Source organism: Melanerpes formicivorus, unplaced genomic scaffold (genome assembly GCF_026170545.1).
Source record: "Melanerpes formicivorus ecotype bairdi unplaced genomic scaffold, bMelFor1.0.p_v2 SCAF_20, whole genome shotgun sequence".
NCBI classification, from domain to species: domain Eukaryota; kingdom Metazoa; phylum Chordata; class Aves; order Piciformes; family Picidae; genus Melanerpes; species Melanerpes formicivorus.
Window position 1 is genome coordinate 13,890,313 of NW_027142372.1, and position 22,749 is coordinate 13,913,061.

Genomic DNA, 22,749 nt, shown 5'->3' on the forward strand with positions numbered 1-22,749 from the left:
AAAGATTTCAATTCATTTAGTGTATTTACTACACACCAGTTTAAGACTCAGCATTCAGGAGGCACAGACTGGCATCAATCACCCTGTCAGGATCCAGAATGCAATAGAGAATTTTGACACAGAAGTTTGATCCACTTTTGAGTTCAGGACAAAAATACCATGTTCCATCAGGGACTGTCTCCTTTAAAACATGCCCAGACTTTGGGTCATCTGCCAACATCTTTTAAACCATGATTTTCTTTTCTGCTTTAGTAAGCAATAGTTGTGTTCTGTTGCTCAACTGCACTGGAAAAAGGGTCAAAGATATTCTTGGTGCTATGGTAAGAGCCACACAGATGAACTTTCTAATCTGCATGTAGCCTTCTGTGCAAAAAGTGTTACACTGACGGTTAAGTAACTGCAGTTACATTATCATCAATACAGAAGTGGGGGTTTTCCACCCAAAACCAGGGTTGTGTGGGAGTCAGGTGAACAATAAAATGTCCCCTGCTGAAGATAGTGTTAAGAACTCTTATTTGTTACACTTTCAATAATTAAAATCTGCTTAAATAGATTAGTCCCTGCTGCCCTAAGTTAATTGTGTTCAAAAAGAGATCATTGTTGGTGACTCTCTTGTTTTGATGCTGATATTGTGTCAGGCGCCTAAAAGAACAATTAAATGCAATGCTAAGCAACTTATTTATGTTTGGCTTACCACTGGTATTAATAAAAGTATTATTTTAGTGACTGCCTGATCAGAATAGAATAGAATAGACCAGGTTGGAAGAGACCTTCGAGATCATCTCAATGAACCTATCATCCAACACCACCTAATCAACTAACCCATGGCACCAAGCACCCTATCAAGTCTCTTCCTAAACACCTCCAGTGATGGTGACTCCACCACCTCTCCCTGGGCAGTCCATTCCAATGGGCAATCGCTCTCTCTGTGTAGAATTTCTTCCTAACACCCAGCCTAAACTTCCCCTGGCACAGCTTGAGACTGTGTCCTCTTGTTCTGGTGCTGGTTGCCTGGGAGAAGAGACCAACCTCTGCCTGTCTACAACCTCCCTTCAGGTAGTTGTAGAGAGCAATAAGGTCACCCCTGAGTCTCCTCTTCTCCAGGCTAAGCAGCCCCAGCTCCCTCAGCCCCTCCTCATAGGGATTGTGTTCCAAGCCCCTCACCAACTTTGTTGCCCTTCTCTGGACTCGTTCCAGCAAGTCAACCTCCTTCCTAAACTGAGGAGTCCAGAACTGGACACAGTACTCAAGGTGTGGCCTAACCAGTGCTGAGTCCAGGGGCAGAATGACCTCCCTGCTCCTGCTGGCCACACTGCTCCTGATGCAGGCCAGGATGCCATTGGCCCTCCTGGCTGCCTGGGCACACTGCAGGCTCATGTTCAGCCTACCATCAACCAGTACCCCCAGGTCCCTCTCTGCCTGGCTGCTCTCCAGCCACTCTGACCCCAGCCTGTAGCACTGCATGGGGTTGTTGTGGCCAATGTGCAGCCCCTGGCACTTGGATGTGTTCAATCTCCTGCCCTTGGACTCTGCCCGTCTGTCCAGCCTGTCGAGGTCCCTCTGCAGAGCCTCTCTACCCTCCAGCAGATCAACTCCTGCCCCCAGCTCCTGGATAGCAGTTGGTCTATGTTCTCTTCTTACTGGCATGTTGAACCCTCTTTCTTCACATTCTCAGTTTTCCAAGTACAGTGACAGTATTTAGGTGCACCAAGAGGAACGTGAACAAGCAATCAGCATCACAGCAGCATTAGCTTACATTTTTGTTAGTAACTACCAGCACCTCTACAATGCTTTTCCATCACTGGTTTCAGAGTTTAAAGAAACACCATTCATTCATCTTTACCTGTATTTCACAGATAAGGAAACTGAGGCACTCGAAGAAGTGACTTATTTAAAACCTCCATTTTTTCTCTGCCAGTGGCAGAAACAGGAGCAGAACTAATTTCTTTGTTGCTGCTTTCAGGTCCAGAAAATAATAACCAAGGGATGAACCTTAACAGAAGGGAGTCCAGACCCTTGAATGACTTAGGCTGGAAGGCACCTCAGAGACCATCTACTCCAACCTCCCCACCATGGGTAGGGATACCTCTCAACTAGACTCAGCCACTCAAGGCCTAATCCAACCTGGCCTTGAACACCCCCCAGGGAGGGTGGTGCTACAATATATACCAGCCATGGCTCTGCCTTAGAAACACTCCTCTGTTCTCACAGCAGGGTGTGGACTCTGGCAAGACAACCTGTGGAGAGCTACACCAATTCAGTCATCTCTCTGGTCCTTCACTCTACACATCCTGTGGGCTTCACCCTTCAGAATCACCATTGCACAAGGTAAAAAAGGCCCCAAAGCTGCCCCCATTCCTACAACCTGTGCAGTAACAGTAACAGACTCCCACTTTCACTGTTGCTATTGAAGAGCTTGACTTTATGAAAGACAGTAAAGCCCATTAAAGAAATAAACTCTTTCCAGGTATGGAGCAAAATAAGAGTTCTTTGTGTGGGAAATTATATGGGAACTGAGATCTGGCATGTGAAATGTTTGGAATGTGGAGAGAAGGTGAGGAAGAACATGCCCATTCCTGAATTTGTTTCTAAGTGTGTGTCAGCTGCATGATGAAATCAAAACCGTCAATGCTTAGTGAGTCAGCATCCAAGCCAGCAGCAGGACTGAGAGAGCCCGGAGTGTTTATGGAAACCATCTAGAGTCAAGGGGATGGGAATAAATACAGAGCGTGTTCAGTGCAGCAACTGGGTCTGTGAAGGCTTACAAGCCACCAGATGAAGCAAAGTCAGATGCTGTGCATTTTTAATGCAAAAGAGGCTAGGCCAGAGGGTGAGGAAATAAAATTAGCCTTCATCAACTTCCCACTCAAGAATCTAATGGGAACAGTATCTGGAATTCACCTGTCCTGTCTCCAGTTCTGAGTGTGTGCTTATTTATGCATTTGCAAGCCAGCTCTGCAGTGAGTGAAGAATTATGTTGAAAACTGGTACTGTGTATTGGGGGGAGGGGGGGAAAGAAAGACATGGGGAAAAACTGGCACAAAAATCTTCCATCACAGCAGCTGAACTTCATTACATTCCTCAAGAGCATACACCCAGATTTGCATTTGACTTCAGTGTAGCCACAGGCTTGTGGGTTACAAGAGAGTCCAAATTTCACCCACTTTATCTTGCATTCCAAAATCCTCAACTACTCCTTCATTAAGCCTTACATGGTGTAAAAATAACTGATGTAGAAATATGCCCAAAGACATACTGCAACTCAGCAGCAGCAGGGCTGACTGTCGACAAAGTTGTGAGTTGGTTTACTGCACTTCCATTCCACAGCCCACCTGCAGTGCTACTCCTTTTCCTTTATTTCTCCAAGAGAAAGCCAAGCTTTTCCCTCAAGAACTTTTTACTGCATATTCCTCTTGAAGATATTCAGAGGATTTGCCTCCCAGGAAATTATGGAGCCATTGTTCTGCAGAGCCCATTTGAGCAGTTGTTCTTTAACACAGGGCCACCTCACCGACGCAGCTGGTTGACAAAGAGAGGCTCCACTCTCATACAAGTAAATCTGAGCAAGCCATAACACTTCTACAAACACTTGAAGGTAAAACACCTAAGTAAAAGGCCCTGAGCTCATCCAGCTCCTGAAGCCAGAGGAGCAGTGCTGCCTATCACTGCACAGGCACTCAGCCTAGCACTGACCTGTGTTTTCTAGCTCTGTCTCAGGCAGCCCTGAGAGCCATGAAGGAGAACAAAGGGATTTTTGATTATTTTTTTTAATTGGGTAAGAACAAACCAGAAACCACTTGCAACAACATACCATCTTCTCTAATATGCCTGCAGCTCATTGCACAAATAAGCTTTCCATTTTCATCTTCCCAATGCTATTTTTAGAACGTATTGGCAGTGCCAGATGTCTCTTTCAAAGGCTGGACTCTCCAGAACTGGATTTAGATTTAGACCATGTGCTTGCTGGCCACAGATGTTGGAGATGACAGGCCTGTGGGAAAAGCCCCCCATTGTTAAGATGACATTGTTCCAAAAGCTGCTTAAACTAGTTACTCACAGCATCTTGAGTATCTCCACGTAACAGCCAAGGATCCTGTCTGCCTGGGCACTCAGCTCAATGCTCATGGTGCTGCAGGTAGGACTGACCATCAAGCAGTCGATCAGGTTGGGCTCACTGTCATTGCCAACATTGGCTGTCATCTTCTGATTAGCTGTGTTGTTTCGCTCCACTTCCACGTGGATCTCATTGGAAGTGACGATAACTGGTTTGAGCCGGGACTCGGTCAAGGTGGCCTCTTGAGAGACCAGGTCGGGACTCGTGTGCAGAAGGCGGAGGGGCAGATTGGGCTTTCGGTCACACTGCTGCTGGCAGCCATTCCGGATTTCCTTCAGGCTTGGCGAATTGTCTCGACTGAATTTCAAACAGAAGCAGTTTCAACAGACAGATGAAACAGCAGAGAGCAGGAGAGAGTGCAGCACTGAGAAATCAAGAGCTTCTGCAGCTTTCCCAATACATTTCACCCCAGCCCATTAGACTGCTTTATTCCATCTAATCAGATTACTGAAATCAATTAAAAACATCAAAAGGGTCCAACAGGACTGCTCTCCAGCCCAAATTCCACCAAGATTCAAGCCTTTCATTACTCTAATTGACATGCCAGATTAGTATAAAGGTGAACTTTCCCATCCAAGTTGTGCAAAGTTGTAACAGATCCATGCCCAAGTATGTATCTGGCTACAGCACATGCCCAGACATTTGTCTGGAGCCCTTGCGTCTGGAATCTTTGTTGGACACTAAGCAGCCCCTGTCCATGCTCTACCATGAGGAAAGTCAGATAGGCATAAACAAAGAGGAAGCACAGCAGAGGGAAACCCTCAGTGTCTACTGGAAACTGGCTCATGTCAAGAACTGCGGTCTCTCTTTTGTGCTGTCAGGAATCAAACTTTCCACAATAACGAAGCCAGCAGTGTGAAACCAGGTCAGGTTCAACACTGCAGATACACACAGGGACTTACAGACAACCCCTTCTTCAAGATCCCACCCTTCCCTTTGCTTTTAACACACACTTCATGTGCCAGAAAGGGAGCAAATTGCCCTGGGTAGTGCTTTAAATCTAACAGACTCTTCTGGAGCGCTCTCATCTTCTGCTGCCCTACAAATCCTCGTTATGGCTGCAGTCTGCTTTAGAGGAACAGCTCAACAGCACCTAAGATCAGCTGGCTGTTGAGCTTCAGCTGGGAAGTTACAGTAGCCTGCAGTACTTCTGTCCTGGGAACTGCTGAGCTCCTTGCACCACCAGCACTTCCCCCATGGCATGGATGCCAAAGATGTCCAAGAACAGACTGCCCTGCTCTGTACTCACCACAGTGAACACAAGTGAATGGAAGGTTCAGCACCTTCCAGGTTTCCAAGCAGATAGAGTGTAACAAATATCTACATAGCTACAAAACCACGCATGTGACTGGCCAGAACTCCCACATGCAGCCCTAGCTACAAGCAGAATGAGACCAAAGACGCACTCTCACATCCCCACAACCATGCTCAACACCAATCTTGTTTATGGATGCCATGAGTTTGAAAGTGAGTAACACGTGGTCAGCTGGGAATTCATACTGACCTGTTGATAAATTCCTCATAACATGAATAAATGGCTGCTAAGCAGACAGCTACAAGGTTTGGTAGGACCCTGGGATGGGGGCATTGTCCAGTTGGACCGTGCATGCTGCAAAACAAAAACCAAGACACCATTGTGAGAAAGATTTCTGTGAGGAAAAACCAGGCAGAACACAGTGACAGAAGGGAAGAGACAACCTTGGGGAATCCTGAGAAGGGCCACAGTTAACCCCACAGTTATGTTAACCTTATAAATCCCTACCCAACAGCCTTATTTGTGAACAAGGCTAACGTGCATTGATACTTTTTGTGATGTGCTATCTGTACAGTCCTCCCAAAAATCTCACATGACTGAGCATTATGTGATCTAAAATTAACTGGCATCTCTCTGAAGAAGTTCTGAATCTAGATGTATGAAAAGGCTGTACACACAGCAAAGTCCACTAGCTTCTAGTGTGTAACTGGGCAGAACCCCACAGCCACATCTGAGAACTGAGGAGTTCTTTTCAAAGAGAGACGTTAGCAACATGCCTCATGGACTCTTCTCATTTATTTGCTGTCTTCCAGTACCAACAAGAATCAGCTACCCTTAACAGCCAGCAAAGAGATGAGCAGGGCCAGGAGAAGTAACACAGCAAAGCATGTATATAGAACTGGAAATCTGCCATAAATCAAATGGAACTGACCTATGAATAAACTTCTTCACCACCTCCATTCCAGCATTCAGCTCATTCAAAGCCAGAATATACTCCTGAGTAAACAGCCGCAACCGAGGGCACTTCCCAAAATCCTGTCCAAAAAAGGAGAGACTCGGTGAAGAGGGTGAAACATGCCTGCAACATCAAAACTGGGACTTCTCTAAAGAAATCAGCTCAAATGCAAGTGCCTTAAATATTCACTTTGTTGTTCTGCTGACAGCTTTCAACGGCACAGTATCACTCTGCGCTGAAGTAACGATCTTCCCACTAATAGTGACATACTTTCAAATTCTCCTCTTTCACCTTGAAACAAAAGACATCCAATGAGGGAGAGGGGGGGAATAAATGAACCAAACCTCCTACCTGCACATACATTTCTTTGGTACACACTGACTATACTTTTATTTTGGAATGCAGTTTTTCCATTGCATGCTTTTGCTTCAACTCCTAACTGGGTGGTTGGCTTTTTTTAACTGAAACCCCAAAATAATTCTGATCTCCCGTGTTTGACATCATCACACCTATTCTGAGTTTAGAGAGCATCTCTCTGACATGCTATCAATAAGCAATCAAGTATAAAATAGAGATCAGTCCTTTCCCCAGGGATTTTACTCCAGCTACTGTGTGAATTTGACAGGTGAGCTCAACAGCCCCTTTCTTCAAATCCCGCAGTTGGAAAGGCACCTGCTAACTGAAATCCTGCTTCTCCTCACATCACCTGCTATTTTTAGATGTGAAAGCAGTAAAATCTGCTGTCTGGTGAGTGTTATTCCACAGCACATTTCTTCACATTTACACAGAATTAACCTTATTACTCAGGTGTTACAGAACTACAAAGCTCAATTTCCAAGTGGTGAACAAGGCCCACCGAGGGAGGCCAAACAAAGCCTCCCAGTTATCCCCCAAGCAACTGGCTGTGGGAAAAAAGCCATCCTGAAAAAATAAATGGCAACTGAAACTGTAAGGGAATGTCACAAGTCATAATGAACTGGTGGTCTGTAAAAGGGAACACACACTCCTGAAACACTGAAACCTTCTGTTACTTACTTTGGCTTCAGGCACTCCTATAGCACAGCCTAGGTTAAGGCAGGATGGTTATGAGCAGCAGGAGACTAAAACTCAGCCTGTGACATGTCTCAAAGGTTTTACAGCCAGATAGAATTGTCCAAAATGTGAGCAGCAGTCTAGGCAGAACTCCTTCAAGACTAAGTGTCACTTTTTGCTGGTACTGAAAGGCTACCTGGTAACTTCTCCCAGCGAAGGGACTGTGGGTGATTCCACCCTTGGTACTGCAATTAAAATCATTACATTCCTAACAACTCATTCCGACAGGTGCAAATCCACTTGGTTCAGAGGCTTGAGAGCTGTGTTTTGTGTATCATTTGGTGCCATTTCTTTGCATGAACACTTCCTGCAAGACAGCTTTGGCAGCTGCAATTTGTTTAGGAGATTTTTCAGCCTGTGTAAGTGTCCTAATTCAAGTTAGATTGAAAGTCCAAGGGATCATAAAGAGGATGTCATTGGTGACCACTCTAAAATAACATCTCTCCCTAAACAGAATATGCTGCCCTGCCACCATACCAGCTACACAACAATGTACACCATCAATATTTTTTGGTATAAAAATACCTAAACAACAGTGCTTATATGCAAATATTTGGGCTGAGCCCAAAAGCAGTTGAAATCCAGAGCTGAGCACTCCCCAAACATCTCTTCATAAAACAGTCACCAAGTCCTGCAAGTAACCAGTAGTATCAACAAGACAAAAAGCTATCCTTGCTCTTTTGAGACTTCAAGATGATAGATAAATGAAATACTCTTTTCCCACTTTATAGGTGAGAAGCTGTGGAACAAATTTTGTCATGAAGTTATCAAAGTGCACAGAGCACTTTAGTGCCAAAGGTGGGGACAGACAGCTAGGTCTCTTGCCCTAAGCACGCTGAAATGCATAGGGCTTCCTAAGGTTATGAAGTTTACTGCCAAGAACTCTGTCCACCTAAAGGACAGCTTTATTTACACACACACACACATTCTCTGAAGGACTATTCAGTCCAGAAGTCCCTGGAGAGCAGTAAAGTGCCCCAAATCCACTCCAATTAATAGAGGACAACATAAAGTCCCTGCCTGCACGCTGCGGTACAGACATGTTGATTTTCAATCTGCAAATGCTAAGTATGGCAAATACCTCCGATTCTCTGAAGCTAACCAAATACAAGCATTCCACTATGCATGTAGATTTTGAGACCCCTCAAGAGCTCTGGATGCTTTAAAAAAAACCTCCATCTGGAATCCAAGAATAACAGCTACAGAATATTTCACTGAACGCTACAGAATATTTAAACATGTTTACATGTCTGCAGAGTGCAGGCAGAGAGCCAGGAACAGGACCTTTCTGCCATCCTGGGCTTTCCACCTAGTTCTGTAAACTCAAGGAGTCAAATAATACTACTACTGTAAAAACAAACATCAACTGATTTCTACTGCGGGCATGCTAGGTACAGCAGGACAGCGGACAGTCTCTATAATTGTATCAGTTAGTGCAAAGGATTCGACTGTGGGCTTCCAGAGGCATGAGATCACTGCCAAGTGAACTGACTGCAGTTTCTTATTTATTTCTTACTCTTTGGCACAGCATTGTGAAGTAAAATTTCTATGTGCAAGTTTGAAAACTATGGCAGGAAACTTCATCTGCCACAAAGGATGGGAGGGCTGGTAAACACCCAGGCATCTCTCAGGAAAGGAATATGGATAATGGGAGAACATCTTCAGAGTCAGTGGGGCAAAACCTACTCTGCAGGGTGGAGAAAGCAAGCTGACAGTGAAGTCTCCTAGCATTAGAATACAATAGATGTGAGGAGGAAGTTCTTCACCATGAGAGTGGTAAAGCCCTGGAATGGGTTGTCCAGGGAGGTGGTTGGGGCACCATCCCTGGAGGTGTTTAAGACCAGGCTGGATGAGGCTCTGGCCAGCCTGATCTAGAGTGGGGTGTCTCTGCCCACGGCAGGGGGCTTGGAACTAGATGATCCTTGTGGTCCCTTCCAACCCTGACTGATACTGTGAATAGAATAGAATAGAATAGAATAGAATAGAATAGAATAGACCAGAATAGAATAGAATAGACCAGACCAGACCAGACCAGGTTGGAAGAGACCTTCAAGATCATCATGTCCATTTGAGTTACTAGCAAGGAACAGATCAGCAGTGAGAACACAGAAAGCCTGGGAGACAACAATCACAAAATGACAAGATTCCTGGAATGAGAAGGAAGAATAGGAGGAAAGCTAAGGAAATCCAGGAAGTCTTGGTAACAACTCATTGGACATGAGTCTACAGAAAAATGCAATCCACAGCCGGAGGTTTTCAAGAAAAAATGTGAGGCTCTCATCTCATTTTGTTGGTTAGTAGATTTTAAACCATTGTATCTACAAGCATAACATCTAGAGAGTAAGTAAGAAGCCAAGAGCCAGGTGGGAGAGAACTGGAGATGTACTTGCTGGCACTGCTGCCAAAAAAAATAATGTTCCTCACCTCATGGCTCTGCTTGGACACTATTGAAAGTCCCACTGAACACTTGCTTGGTTCTGCATTTATACAGCAACACACATTACACACAGCACTCATGGTTGAGGAGGTTAGATTTAGTTATCCCTGTGCTTTTTTCATTGCAGGTGGCAGAACAGTAAACCTTCTCCAAGCCAAGTTCCCCCAGCGTGCAGACTCACCATGTTGTGTTTGAGAATCCTCTGTACCACCGGTGTGAACACTTCTATCACAACCATGGACCGCGGGCGCTCTCGGCAGTGCTGTAACGAGCAAGAAGTCATTTTGGGAGCTGCAGAAATTATCATAGGTTTGCTCTGGCTTCACACCCCATGCATGGATTACCTCAAGATTAGCAAGATCCAAGAGCTAAATTAAACGTCCCTGGTACTTGTAACACTGCTCCTTCCTATGGATTTGCTGGCATCTAATAGAATATTGCCACAGGAGTTCCTCGAGTTTCTTCTGCTAGTGCCTAGTCTTCACAAAGCTCACTGGAATGCAGTATTTGGGGGATTTCTAGCACTTTTTACATTTTGGTTGAAATTTGTCAACAGTTTTAAAGGTGAAGGAGTTGAGGACAAAAAAGACATGTACACACAGGCCATGTAATGGCACAAAGATCCTTTGGGACCTAGACCAAAAACCTGTGATGGATCTTGGAGGGTACCAACCAGTCACTTTCCCCTCACAGGCTGAAACATACAATCACAATGTATGATTCAGAGTAATGGAGGTTGGGAAGGACCTTTAGAGCCCATCTGCTCCAATCCCCTGCTCAAGGCATGGTCAGTTTTGAAGATACATTAGCCTTCTCATTAGCCTTGTCTAACTTACTTCTGAAGAGGGGAAGTTCATAACTTGTTTTACTTCCTGCAACTAAACAGAGCCCACTCCACACATTTCAACATAATTAGGTGCCTGGCTTGGGTGAGGAACAAAGGCAGATTAAAAAGAATAATAGAAATCCTAGGAATAAAAATGTCTTGAGTCTGAGGCCAGACATGCTTCTAAAACTGACTTATAAAAATGAAATAGAGGAGGGTCTGAAATTTGAATTGCTGTAGGAAGAAGCTGCTGAATAGCTCTGGATGTAAATCAAAGGCAGCGTGCAGAATGTTTGACAAAGGCATACTCAGTCATCAGTAAGCAAATTTAAGCAGACTTGAAACACAAACAGGCCTCAAGGAAAAGTAGGCTTTTCACATTCAGAAGCTGGGCAAGCCAAAGTACTCAGAAGTTCATGGAAAAGATGCAAAGTGCAGCACAAGCATGCATTCACCAGAAAAGAGGATGGGCTCTTACAGTCTCCCCACTGCCATTACCAGCAACACAATACCATTAGGACTGAGCTGTGGATCCCACTACTAAGTCATGTGAACATAGTGACTCCAATAATTTTTGCATTAGCTAAACAAAAGATGCAGTAGGACATCTCCTGTGCCCAGATTGAGGTGTGAGAGCCTGAAGATTTTAACTCTCATAGAGTATTAGGACTATGCAGTCTGATGTACTAACGACAAGAATGTGTTTATCACAACAATGCTGTTAACTATTCCAGTCTCACTGTGTGTTCACCAAAACCTGAAATCAATTTGGACATGATAGAAGGACAAAACCAAGCAGCTCCTCAAAGAGCTATGCTCATACACAACAATGGGATTTCAGAAAGCAAAGCTGTTCTCATACCTTGCAGAAGAATTCACAGAGGTCAGGAGGAGGGTGGTTGTTTTCCAGCAAAGGTGCAATTGCCTTTAAAAGAGAGAGAAGTTTAATTCAGGACCTCAAGTGGAGTAAGCATTTTCCAGGAAAGTACTTTCCTTGGGGGGAGAATAAAAAGCTCACTTCTGAAAAAGGACAAAAGCATCACCAGAGACATTAGAGGGGTCCTGTGTTTATTTCACACATGAGCTCAAGCACACTTCCACTATGCATCCCCTGGAAAATTTTGCTTTTAACTACATCACTTGAAATACACAAAGCACAGCAAAAGGAGTACAACTTTTATAGTGGTTTAAATGAAACCAAGAGCAGACCAATTGTTTTAGGATGTAATACAGCAGGGATGATTCTGGCTCATTGTTTTAGTTATAGAAGAAACAAAACAAAAAGAAACCCACCACAGATGCACACAACCTTTATGAAAGAGCTCTTTTGGTGAGAAATAACTCACTAAAAGTTATATAGCCCTGTTCTGACCTTGGAGAACCTTATTCATCAAAATCAAGCACCTAACTCTGTGACAGCTGAGATCAACCATTCCTCCTTTGTTGCTACACAAACCAATGTGCTCAGTAAATACATTAGAGGTCATGAACTCATCTTGTTACCTCCTTTGTAAATTAGACAGTGGTACCAGAATAACGTGATGGTGCCTTTGGGCTTTTCCAGCCTTGAGCTAAAGGGATTCCCAGTACCCATTTAAAATGAAGACACTTAAGACCACAGCTAGGACATTTTGTATTAAGCTGCTGAACACCAGATATTTTATCTGGATGGCATCTAGAATTTTACTAAGGCAACCGGCTTAGGTTTTCACTCCCCCTCTCGTCTCCTTAAGGATTTCAGTCTCTGTGAGTCTGCTCACAGTGAGGAGGTTTCACAACAGCCCCTTTCCCACATAAACAGGTCAAGATTAATGTGCATTTTAACAAAGCAACTCAAGCACATCTGCACATGTCTGTTTTGTTTTCACATAACATTTGTGAAGTTTCTGCTCACTGTCATGTGTCATCCTTTTGCAGCTGCTCACTCTACCTTTCGTGGTGGTCCAGCAACAGTGAACTGATGGAGGAGACAACACTATTTGGTGACACTAGACTATTCTCACTCCCCAGCCAACACCTGACCTCAAGACCTTCCTTGAATCCATCTTTTGGGGTGCTTGCTGTAGAACCTCTCAAACCACAGGAGCCATGTACTGCAAAATCCCCAAGTGCTTATACCTGTCTGGTAACTGTCAGGGGACCATTGCATCTGAGCTGTATCTGGCTGGTTGTCAGCCTCACAGAAACAAGCTTTATTGTTTCAGCCCAGGCCTTATTGAATGTAGGGAATGGCCACCACAGACCCTGACAAGCAGGTCATGGCTTAGCCTGCACAACCACTGCAGGCTGTAAAGACCTTTGGAGGCCACCTGGTCCAACCTCAGCAGGGCCACCTGACCACTTTCATTAAAGAATCCTTCCCCTAAAATAACCAGTTGTAACTGGGGGTCTGAATTACACTTGAATAGAATAGAATACAATTAACCAGGCTGGAAGAGACCTTTGAAATCATCAAGTCTAACCTATCATCCAACACTATCTAATCAACTAAACCATGGCACCAAGCACCCCATCAAGTCTCTTCCTAAACACCTCCAGTGATGGTGGCTCCACCACCTCCCCGGGCAGCACATTCCAATGGCCAATCACTCTTTCTATGAAAAATTTCTTCCTAACATCCAGCCTAAACCTCCCCTGGTGCAGCTTGAGACTGTGACCTCTTGTTCTGCACTAGGGTGAAACAGAAGCTACAGCAGACCTCAAAGAAAAGTAAACACCACTTCAGAATCTTATCTCAGTGACTGATTCCAGCTAAAATGGTATCTTAAGCAGCAGTTAACCACAATTCACACCTACTGCAGGTAGATGCCATCTTGTCATTTTGCAGAAAGAGTCATGGAGGTGTGATACAATCAGGTGGTGGTGAGGTTCTAGATTAGATTACTGAGAAAATCTCCTGGAGACTGTTTGACAGGAATTAAATTACTGTGTTGGGGAACCAAGTTCCACCTCTCTGCTTAATTGTTAAGATTTTGCATTTTGTAGCACAAGGAAGAGAGTTGCTATTTGATTCACTTATTTCTATGTCTAAATAAACACAGCCTACAGAAAAGCAGCAAGTTGAAGAGGGTATTTTTCTAAGTCAAGTAAGCAGGAGGTTAAAACTGCAGTGACACAGACACATAACCACACTTAGTAAAACAGTCACTTGCTCACATACCATCAGCAGTGTATGGAAGCTCAGGAAACTAAGAGTTTTATAGGGCACATCTAGAAATGATGGGGGGGTGGTTCTGACTATTTAAAGTACATCTAGAGATATGAACATTGCACTGTATAGCCTCATAAGGAGGCCACTCTGGGAGATCCCCAGTATGGTGTGATGTTTCACACATAAGGTGATGAGGAAAACCTACTGTTATTCATCTATGAAACAAAGATAATATAAATGAAACAAAGATAATATAAATGACAAAGCCACACAAAAACTAGTAAAGCAAACAGGTTTGTCCTGCCTAGGTTAACCAGCATTGGTGGAAATACTTTCAGAGCTGCCTTACTTCACTGAAACAGAGGCAAGCAGTAACAGAAGTATCATTGAACAACGCAGGCTTGTCTTCAGATTTTGACCGAGATACTCACCACAATAATGCTCTCGTGGTCTTGAGTGGTTAAGTTGTTGTTCTGAAAGAGTTGAACAGAAGAAATGAGTGAGCTTGAGTTGGCACGTCAGCATACACTGTCCTCTTAGCTACCACCAGACACAAGCAGGAAGGCTCAAGACTGCAATTCCTCACATTCGGAATAAAAGGCATCAAAGGAAAATCATTCTCTTCAAGAACATGGTGTACTGCCTGCTAGAGAAGTTGTGCAAGCTTCCATTTCTCCCCTCAGCACCAGCAGATTCAAGTCATCCCAGCCATAAAAGCTGAGCATACTAACACCAGGATGTCAGGGAAGGTGTCCAGCAGTTGGAAGATTGAAGCCAGCAATACAGTTCTTCAAAAGGGTCTCTCAAGACAGGCTGTATGTTCCTATGACCATTCACAGGACGACTGTTGTGCTCTTGTGTAACATTTGTTAGGAATAAACTAACTGCTGCAGTTTTCCCAAAATTCCTTCTTCAAACATGGAAGCAGTAAAAGGTAATCAATTTACATGAAGAGTTTGGTTTTGGCTTTCTCAGCAGCACAATCAGCAGCATAGTTTACAGACTTGTGAGCTGCTAATATCTCTGCCTGCTGCAAGAAAAACAGCTAGCAACTTTCATCCTTATCACAAACCTTTGCACATCAGGGCTAAGACATGAAACACCTGCTTGGCATTAACAATCTGAAATAGATGCTACAGAAGAAGGATAGATGCCCCTGAAGAAGTCAAACATTTTTCTTTGTCAGCACTGGTAATAGTAAAATAGCTGCACAATGAATTTATTGGTACCCAAATACTGCTAGAAGAATTACTGGTTGTGGAAACAAAGGCAAAGGAATGAAAGTCAAGGGGAGTTTTAACACTGACTTGAAATCAGGTTTAAATCAGGCCCATAATAGATTTACCAAAAATAGTCAGCAACAACAAAAAAAAAAGCCTCAAGAGAGACGTGCTTTGTTTCTAGAGACCTACCTAACAAGGGTCAAATTCTCCCTCTCTCCAGCAAGTACAAATTCCATTCAAGTCAGCAGAAGTCACGAGCAGACTCAAAGGCAGAATTTTGACAGCCCGAGTTAAAATAAAACACACTCACAAACTTTTAACTGTTTGTCTTTCATCTAAAGGTGAAACTAAATGGGGTTTTTTTCAGGAGCACTGCTGAGGTCATACCTCTGAGAGCAGTTTTGAGACAATCTCCAGTGGTGCTTGGTGAATGGAGTCATCCTGAAGCGGAGACGTCAGTGCCATGTCCACCAGCGTCCTGATCTCCTTCAACACCACCTCCCAGCGGCTGGGGTTACTGAGCACCTTCTTGTACTTGTAAATCTTTTTCTGCAAGAAGAAATGAAAGGGTCACACTGACATTGCTACAAACCCCTTGAAAACAAACTGTCTGGATATATACCTCCTACAAGCAACTGTCAAGTGGGCTCCTTTGTATTTGGAGTTTTGGATTTTTTGTTTCGTGCAAAGCTGTACTCAAAACATTTAAATGGAAAAGAAAACCTCATATGCCCAAATCAGTTTCTTCTGTGGAAGCAATGAAAACTGTGACTCTCTTTTTTCACTTCAAAATGTATTTTTAAGCTCTGCAGCAGCTTTCTTCCTATCCTTTCCTCTTGCAAGCACCTTGTTTCTCAGACTCATAACTGATGCCTGCTATTGCACTGTTTCCAAAGCTGTAGGTTCTTTTCACAGGACTTAGTTAGTCATTACGAAAGGGGAGAGAGAGAAAGGCCATCAAAACATCATTCTACAGGTACTTTACTGGACATTGCTAACTGGTGAATTCATATCCAGTATTAATTAAATTCCCTTTCATCAAAGTGCAATATTTCAGTAGAGCCACAGGTGGGGTTTTTTCTGTCTTGAAGGATGTTAAGAAATCACACCATCACCTTACAGTTGTAACAGAAACTAGCTCATAAAGTCTGCAAGTCTTCCAGGCAACAGCATTTCCTCTCAAGCAAAGCATTCCTCACTGCCTAATCCCAGCTGCTCCAGGCCTCTGCATGCCCCTGCCGTGCTTCTGGCCATGTCCAAGCTGCTTCAGCAATCGCCCTGTGCACAGACCAGCTGGTAAGCAAAAGACAATCCTTACCTCCTCGGCAGCCATGTTGCCACAAATGACTGGAGCAGAGGCTGCTTAGCATTATAAATAGTATTCTTTAGAGAAAACCCACCCTCCCAAATTCCCAGAGGTGGCTTGATGAAACTCTAGAAGTTGAAGGAAACGATGACGAGCGATAAAACGCCACTCCCAAAACCAACATGGAGCAGGCAGTAGAACCAGGAGAGGCTTGCCAAAGCAGGCAGCACTGGAGCTGGCCAGGAAGCAGATTTCCTGGCTGATGAAGAGCCATTGCCAGGACCCTGGGGTGTTGTTTAGTCCACACACCCTACCACTGCTCTCTGAGCGAGTCTGGTCCTCTGGTGAAAGGGGTGTTAAGAAGTCTGATAGATGCTCAGGTTCATTAACCAGCTCAGGCCGGGCACATCTCTGTGTGCATGAAAACATCGGTGTTTTGCACTAAAAATGGATCTTGCTTTCCTTGGCAGCACTTCCACTGCCCATGTCATGCAGCTTGCAGATTCAGCTGCACACATTGGGCTATAGGTTGTCAGTGTAATAAAGGCAGAGGACTTTCCAAAGGGTCAGTCTGCTCTGCTTGGTTTATTTTGTTTTGGAGCTTCGCTTCTACAGGGCATTTCCCTCTCGGCTCGCAGCGGGCAGCCCGGCAGGAACCATCTGAACAGGCTGGCTCTCTGCTTATGAGCTGTTTCCTTCCCACTGTGGCACCAGATCTGATGCTCAACACAGAACAGTCACCTCTGTACCCCTATCTGAAACACGAGAGAAGAGAACAATACAGAAAAATACAGCTTTCAGCTGCCTTGGGTTTGACAGTGTTGTTAGAGAGGGAAGAAGGTGGCACAGTGCTGAATGTAAAGGCTGGTGAAGCAATCCAATTATCTTTTTAATTAAAACCATGCAAGTACAAAAGCACACTAGCAGTAGTTCACACATTTCAGTGTATTTCAAGGCACTGAAAAGCTAAAGGAACATAAAAACACAGGTTGTGGACACCATCAAATCTGTTTGGGATTTCAGAACTGAGCAAAAATCTTTGTACTTCTGAGCCCCTTGGGGCAGAGAAGGTCCACCAGCTTTTTTTAAGCTCATACCATAATCAGAGATGCCTCAGACTCTTTAGGAAACTTGAGTTTCCTCACAGAGTTTAATTTCTCTTATTCATGAAGTGCCTCTTTTATGGCCTTTCTGTTAGACCCACTCCAGCACTAAATAAACTAAACTTCAAAGCCAACCAGCCAGCTCTGTAATTTGAAGCAACTCCTTCCTGACTGACTGGGGCCACCAAACAAAGCCAGCTCAACAGATACATTTCCATGCTGAAATGTATTCCTTAGTCCTGTACAATGATGGAATAAGATTCAAAGCACAATTCAAAGCCCAGTAAGAATTGGAGGCAGGGGAAAGATGAGAGCTAGACCACTGGGTTATTGAATGCCTGCCTGCTCTGGGCTGCCCTTTGCTTGGGCGAGTTACAGCGCAGTTCTGGAGAGCAGCTCCTTCAGCCTAGGGGATAGCTGCTGAAGGAAACCCTCTTGCCCAACAGGACGCTGCTCAGACAGCCCTACCACAAACATCTTTGTTCCGCTGTCAGATCCACTCTTGCTTGGGGGGAGGGAGGAGCAAGGGAGGTTTCCTCTCCCTTTTAGAGATGTCCATTAAAAATTAAAACTCTGATGATGCTGACGTACATAAGGGGGAAAAACAGCAGGAGCTGTACTCCCTGCTATGCAAGGGAAACCTACAAAAGCTGCTGCTCAGATCAGGCAAACAGCGACTAAAAGGGAGCATCAGGGGACAATTACCTTTGCAGATGTGCTGAGCCTGCCAGGAGCACAAACTCCAAACTTATCAGTCTCTGCTCCACAGTGTCAGCACAGAGGATCGCACTGCACTGACAGACTGAGCTGCAATCTGCAGGCAACGTTACAGAAGTTTTGATGATGGTGGGAAAGCAGCGGGGAAATAAATAGAGAAAGAGAGGAGCCATCCCCAAGAGGGTTGAACTCTGCTGTCCTGAACCTTTGCCCATGGTTACGCTGCTGTTTTTCTCAGCAGAATGCTTTTCACTGTTGAGCGCCTTGCTGAAAGCCTCAATTAAAGCTTGAAACCTATCAGTGGGTAACAGAAGCCAATTTTCTGTGTATCAGCAAGCACTTAGCCATCTGCTCTATTCTACCTGCGCTGACTCCAGAGCAAGGAGAAATAATCACTCACGAGCTTAAAAGCAAAGCTGCCTGGTAAAGACCCGTATGGGAGAAGAGGCATGTCAACACGTGCCAGGAGCTCGCTCCCCTCGGCATGGAGGTGTAAAAGATGCCTTTGCTTGTTGAAAATGCTCACACAACATTCATCACTAACAGCACGCACAAGAAAAATACTGGAGCAGGAGTCCAGTTTCAGTGGGATTTCACCAAAAGCAGCAGCCCCCGTGACAATTTATGTGAGTGAAAATAACACATGCCAGCTTGGAATTTGACCCTCCTGGTTACTGACCAGCCAGAACCACACAGCTAGCAGCACGCTGAAATCTTGCTATGCTGACTTTAAAAGCAAAACCACAGGATTTATTAAGCACCCAGAAGCAGCAGCATGGGGAATAGGTGACACTGACAGGGCATCCTTCATTCTCAAATCACTCTAATTAATTGAAGTCTTGCAGAAACTGAAAGACCTAAGTCTCGGTGCTATTTTAGAGGAGGACAAATTGGAGTTCATACGTGAAAAATTACTTTCCCAGTGTTCTTAAGCAAGTCAATGTGACTGAAAGCAGTGGGCTTTCCCATCAGCTTAAAAGCTCCTGAGCCCTTTTGTGAACAGAAAGTTCAGGAGAGCCTAGGAAATTTCAGCCCTTTTTGAGTCACATCTTCATATGTTTTTCTATCCTATAATGGCCTCGTCCTGCAGCCCTTGCTCACACACCACTTCCTTGGACAAGGATGATAATCATGATGTAGTTAACATCTAAGAAAAATAGACTCTAATGCACAAAATGAGACAGCATGGAACAACTGCCTTTTTCAACTCTAGCAAGCTCTTTCATGTCAGGAACATCTTAAAGCAGCCGGCGCAGCTGATCCAAAAAGGGAAAGATGAAGTTAGCCTTCTTGATGACCACATTTCATCCCTGTTTGTCCCTGTCCTTCATGGTCAGGAAATGTTCTGTACTCTTGGGAACTTGTCTTCCCATTGGCAAATACTATCTCCATTGCATTAAAAAAATTAATTGCCAATCATCATCCAGAATAGCTTGTTAAATTCTCGCTCTCTGCTCCTCAGCCCTTTACCGTGCCGCGGCACACAACTAATCACTTCTTTATTGGAGAAACTGGAGCTACTGCAGGAACGTACACTGACTTTGAGGGCTGTGTGTGCCAGCAATTGTTTATTTCTTGCTGAGCAACGAGGGCAGTTCCAGCAAAAGGGAAAAGGTCAACCTCCCGCACAGAGGTCCTCCCCGGCTCATTGCGGGGATGGCTGAGCCAAGCTAGTGTTACAGCTTCGTGTTGATGGTGCTTATGTGAAATGGAGGCGCCTCTTCCTGGGTGCGGATATACAAAGAGGGGAAAACACAGACAGCAGACACCAGAATGGTTTTCTCCACTGCACTTAGAACATTTTGTTAAAACCCTGTTTAACAAGAAAGAGGAAGAGTTGCTTGCTACGTTCAACACACATGCTTGGTTTGTCCTACGAAGTCCAGGAGCTGTACCATGTATTCTTGAGCACCATCTGCTGGCATTTTGTCTATTAACTCATTACCTTCATGAAGAAAAAAGATGGCATGGCATCCCCAGAACTCAGCCTGATCCATATGCTGCTTTACACACTAGCAGGCATCACTTAACACCACAGTGTTCTGAATAATATGTAAGAATACCTCGTTGCTAACAAGCTTCCCTGATAGCCACAGATGGGCTTAAATCACTACATGGATCCACTGGAAGCCTTCTGCACTGTGTTTATTTAACAATGTTAAATTTAAAAAAACACCAACAAAACCAAAACCCAAGAACCAAACAAAAAGACCCCAACCTTAGCTGAAAAGTTTAAGTCCATAAAAAGTTCCACTCTAGGCTCAAAGGTCTGTGCCAGGCCACAATCGTAGAAACGTTTCCCAATTGTGGATCTCAGTCTGCGCATGCTGCAGTAATCAAACTCTTCATGACCTTCTGAAGGTTTTGCACAGGAAGACTGATGTGCAGCTCTCTAAACAGTTACAAAACAGCAGCAGCAGATTTTTCCACTCTACCATGCTTTCATTTTACCCAGTGCTAAATGCTGAAGTGCATCAACTTCTCTGCTTAGTACACTTCTCTGAATACAGTTCCTTTGGTTGAGGCTCACTTGCCCACAAGCTCCTTGCCATAGGCCAGAGAACTGAAGGGGAATATTAAGTTAAGCTCTAACTAAACCTTCGGTTTTTGCCAATTCCTATAAAAAAGATCTTGATGAAACTGCCATTATTTACTGCACTGAGCTGGGCACCCAGGAATCTATGCTCTGAATAAATGTATCAAGTGCCAGAACAAGAGGACACAGTTTCAAGCTGCACCAGGGGAAGTTTAGGCTGGAGGTAAAGAGAAAGTTCTTCACAGAGAGAGAGTTGTTATCCATTGGAATGGGCTGCCCAGGGAAGTGGTGGAGTCACTGTCCCCGGAGGTGCTCAAGAGGGGACTGGACGTGGCACTTGGTGCCATGGTTTAGTAGTCATGAGACAGGTGATGGGTTGGATTTGATGATCTTTGAGGTCTTTTCCAACCTCATTGCTTCTATGGTTCTAAGTGGCAGTCTCCACCCTAAGCAGCTCACAGTCTTGAGTATTAAGAACAAGAAGGAGAAACAGAGCAAGAAAACCAAGGTGATTTTCTTGAGGCCATATGGTGCCTCAGGTCCAGAGAAGAGCTGAGGTCTTCTGATTCTCAGGCCTCCAGGCTAACTGCTAGATCATGGCACCCCAAAGTAAAAGCACCATCAACATGCACTGGAGCCACAACAAGCAAGATGAATGCTGATAACCTATGGTTGTGCAACATCTTCCCATCTCCCTCTTTTCCAGTCTACATTAGTTAACCTGTTGTTTTTTTCTGACCAGTGTCTACCACCTTGCTCCAGAACTCGGCTAATCCTGGCAAGAACCCACAAACTCTCAGATCAGCACTGTGTCAGAGCTGAGAGTTCAGTGGGTTCAGCAAGTGGTGACGTGGGTTCAGCTGTTAAAAATGCACAAGCTGGAACAACCACACAGATACTTCCCAGAGGCACAAAGTTTGTCCTTTGCTCAGACACCACTGGGACAGTACCAGTGGCAAAGTAAAAGAATGCTGAAATAAACAAAATATTTAGGAGGACAAAAGACATTTCTGCTTGGATCAAGAGAAGTGCAAAGTGAAACTGGGACCAGGGAGCTCACAGAGCAGCCTCCTCACTCACCTCCCAGCATGACTGTAGGCAGCTGTGACATCAATGCATTTCAGAACTTGCTCCTGAAGTCTATTATATATCTCCACCTCCTTTGCACACGGCTGTGCACCCGTCTGGTGGGTGCTCAAGACTACTGCAAAGATATTCTTCAGCAACAAGAGGGGATGAGAGGATGGGAAGGGAAGGCTATTCCCTCCAAGGCAAAAAGGAAAACAAAACTAAAACCACTGGGCAAGCAGATCTTAAATGTATAGGTTCCACTGAAGACAAACCTGCATGCAAATACAGTGAGTGCACCTCTAAAACCTCAAAGCAATTAAAAAATTGTGACTTTCTTCTAGCCCCCTAATGGGAAGGCAAGAGGTCATCTTTGACAGACCATCCCACTATCAAGCAGAGTAACTGGGCTTTGTTTTTGAGGGGGTTTGGGTTTTGCTGGGCTTTGGTTTTGCCTCTCTCTCTCAAATCCCTGCATAAAGGAACACAGCTGGCCCATTCAAACTCAACTCTCCCTCAGCCATGCACTCAAGATGCCACTTCCCCAGCTAGAAAACGCAGAAGCCCCAGCATGGCTCCAGCTGCACTCTGCCCAGGCTAAGGCAGCGACTAGCGTAATCAGACCTGTCCACAGGGGAGGCGCTTTTTGGCACGGCCGGCCTTGATGCATTCCCCGAAACCCTCCATCCCTGCTTCCATTTCCTTTTGGCAAACACTCCCATTCTTCAGGCCCCAGTTCCAGCACCAGCTTTACACTTCAGGTTGGCAAAACATCAGCTTTCATCCTGCACACAGCAACTGCTGTTCCGTATTTTTCGTGCCGGAGCCAGGCCGGGGTTTGTTTTTAATGTTGCTTTGGCTATGCGGAATTTCACTATGACTGCAGATATGTTTCTAGCAGGAGCACAGGCCACTCCCTACTTGCAAAATGTGTTGGTAGAGACACAGCTGCAATCTTGGGCTGCA

At 44.7% G+C, this 22,749-nt stretch overlaps 1 protein-coding gene across 1 annotated transcript in view; it reads right to left on the minus strand.

Moving 5' to 3' along the window:
• CMIP (c-Maf inducing protein) overlaps positions 1 to 22,749 on the minus strand; it is a 60,816-nt gene that overhangs the window by 23,059 nt on the left and 15,008 nt on the right. Inside the window, exons 3-9 of the mRNA XM_068150877.1 lie at positions 15,441 to 15,602; positions 14,262 to 14,303; positions 11,542 to 11,604; positions 10,035 to 10,115; positions 6,301 to 6,404; positions 5,619 to 5,723; positions 4,058 to 4,411 (exon numbers count right to left, since the gene is read on the minus strand). Of these exons, the coding sequence (XP_068006978.1) occupies positions 4,058 to 4,411; positions 5,619 to 5,723; positions 6,301 to 6,404; positions 10,035 to 10,115; positions 11,542 to 11,604; positions 14,262 to 14,303; positions 15,441 to 15,602 (911 nt within the window). The remainder of the gene's footprint in view (positions 1 to 4,057; positions 4,412 to 5,618; positions 5,724 to 6,300; positions 6,405 to 10,034; positions 10,116 to 11,541; positions 11,605 to 14,261; positions 14,304 to 15,440; positions 15,603 to 22,749) is intronic.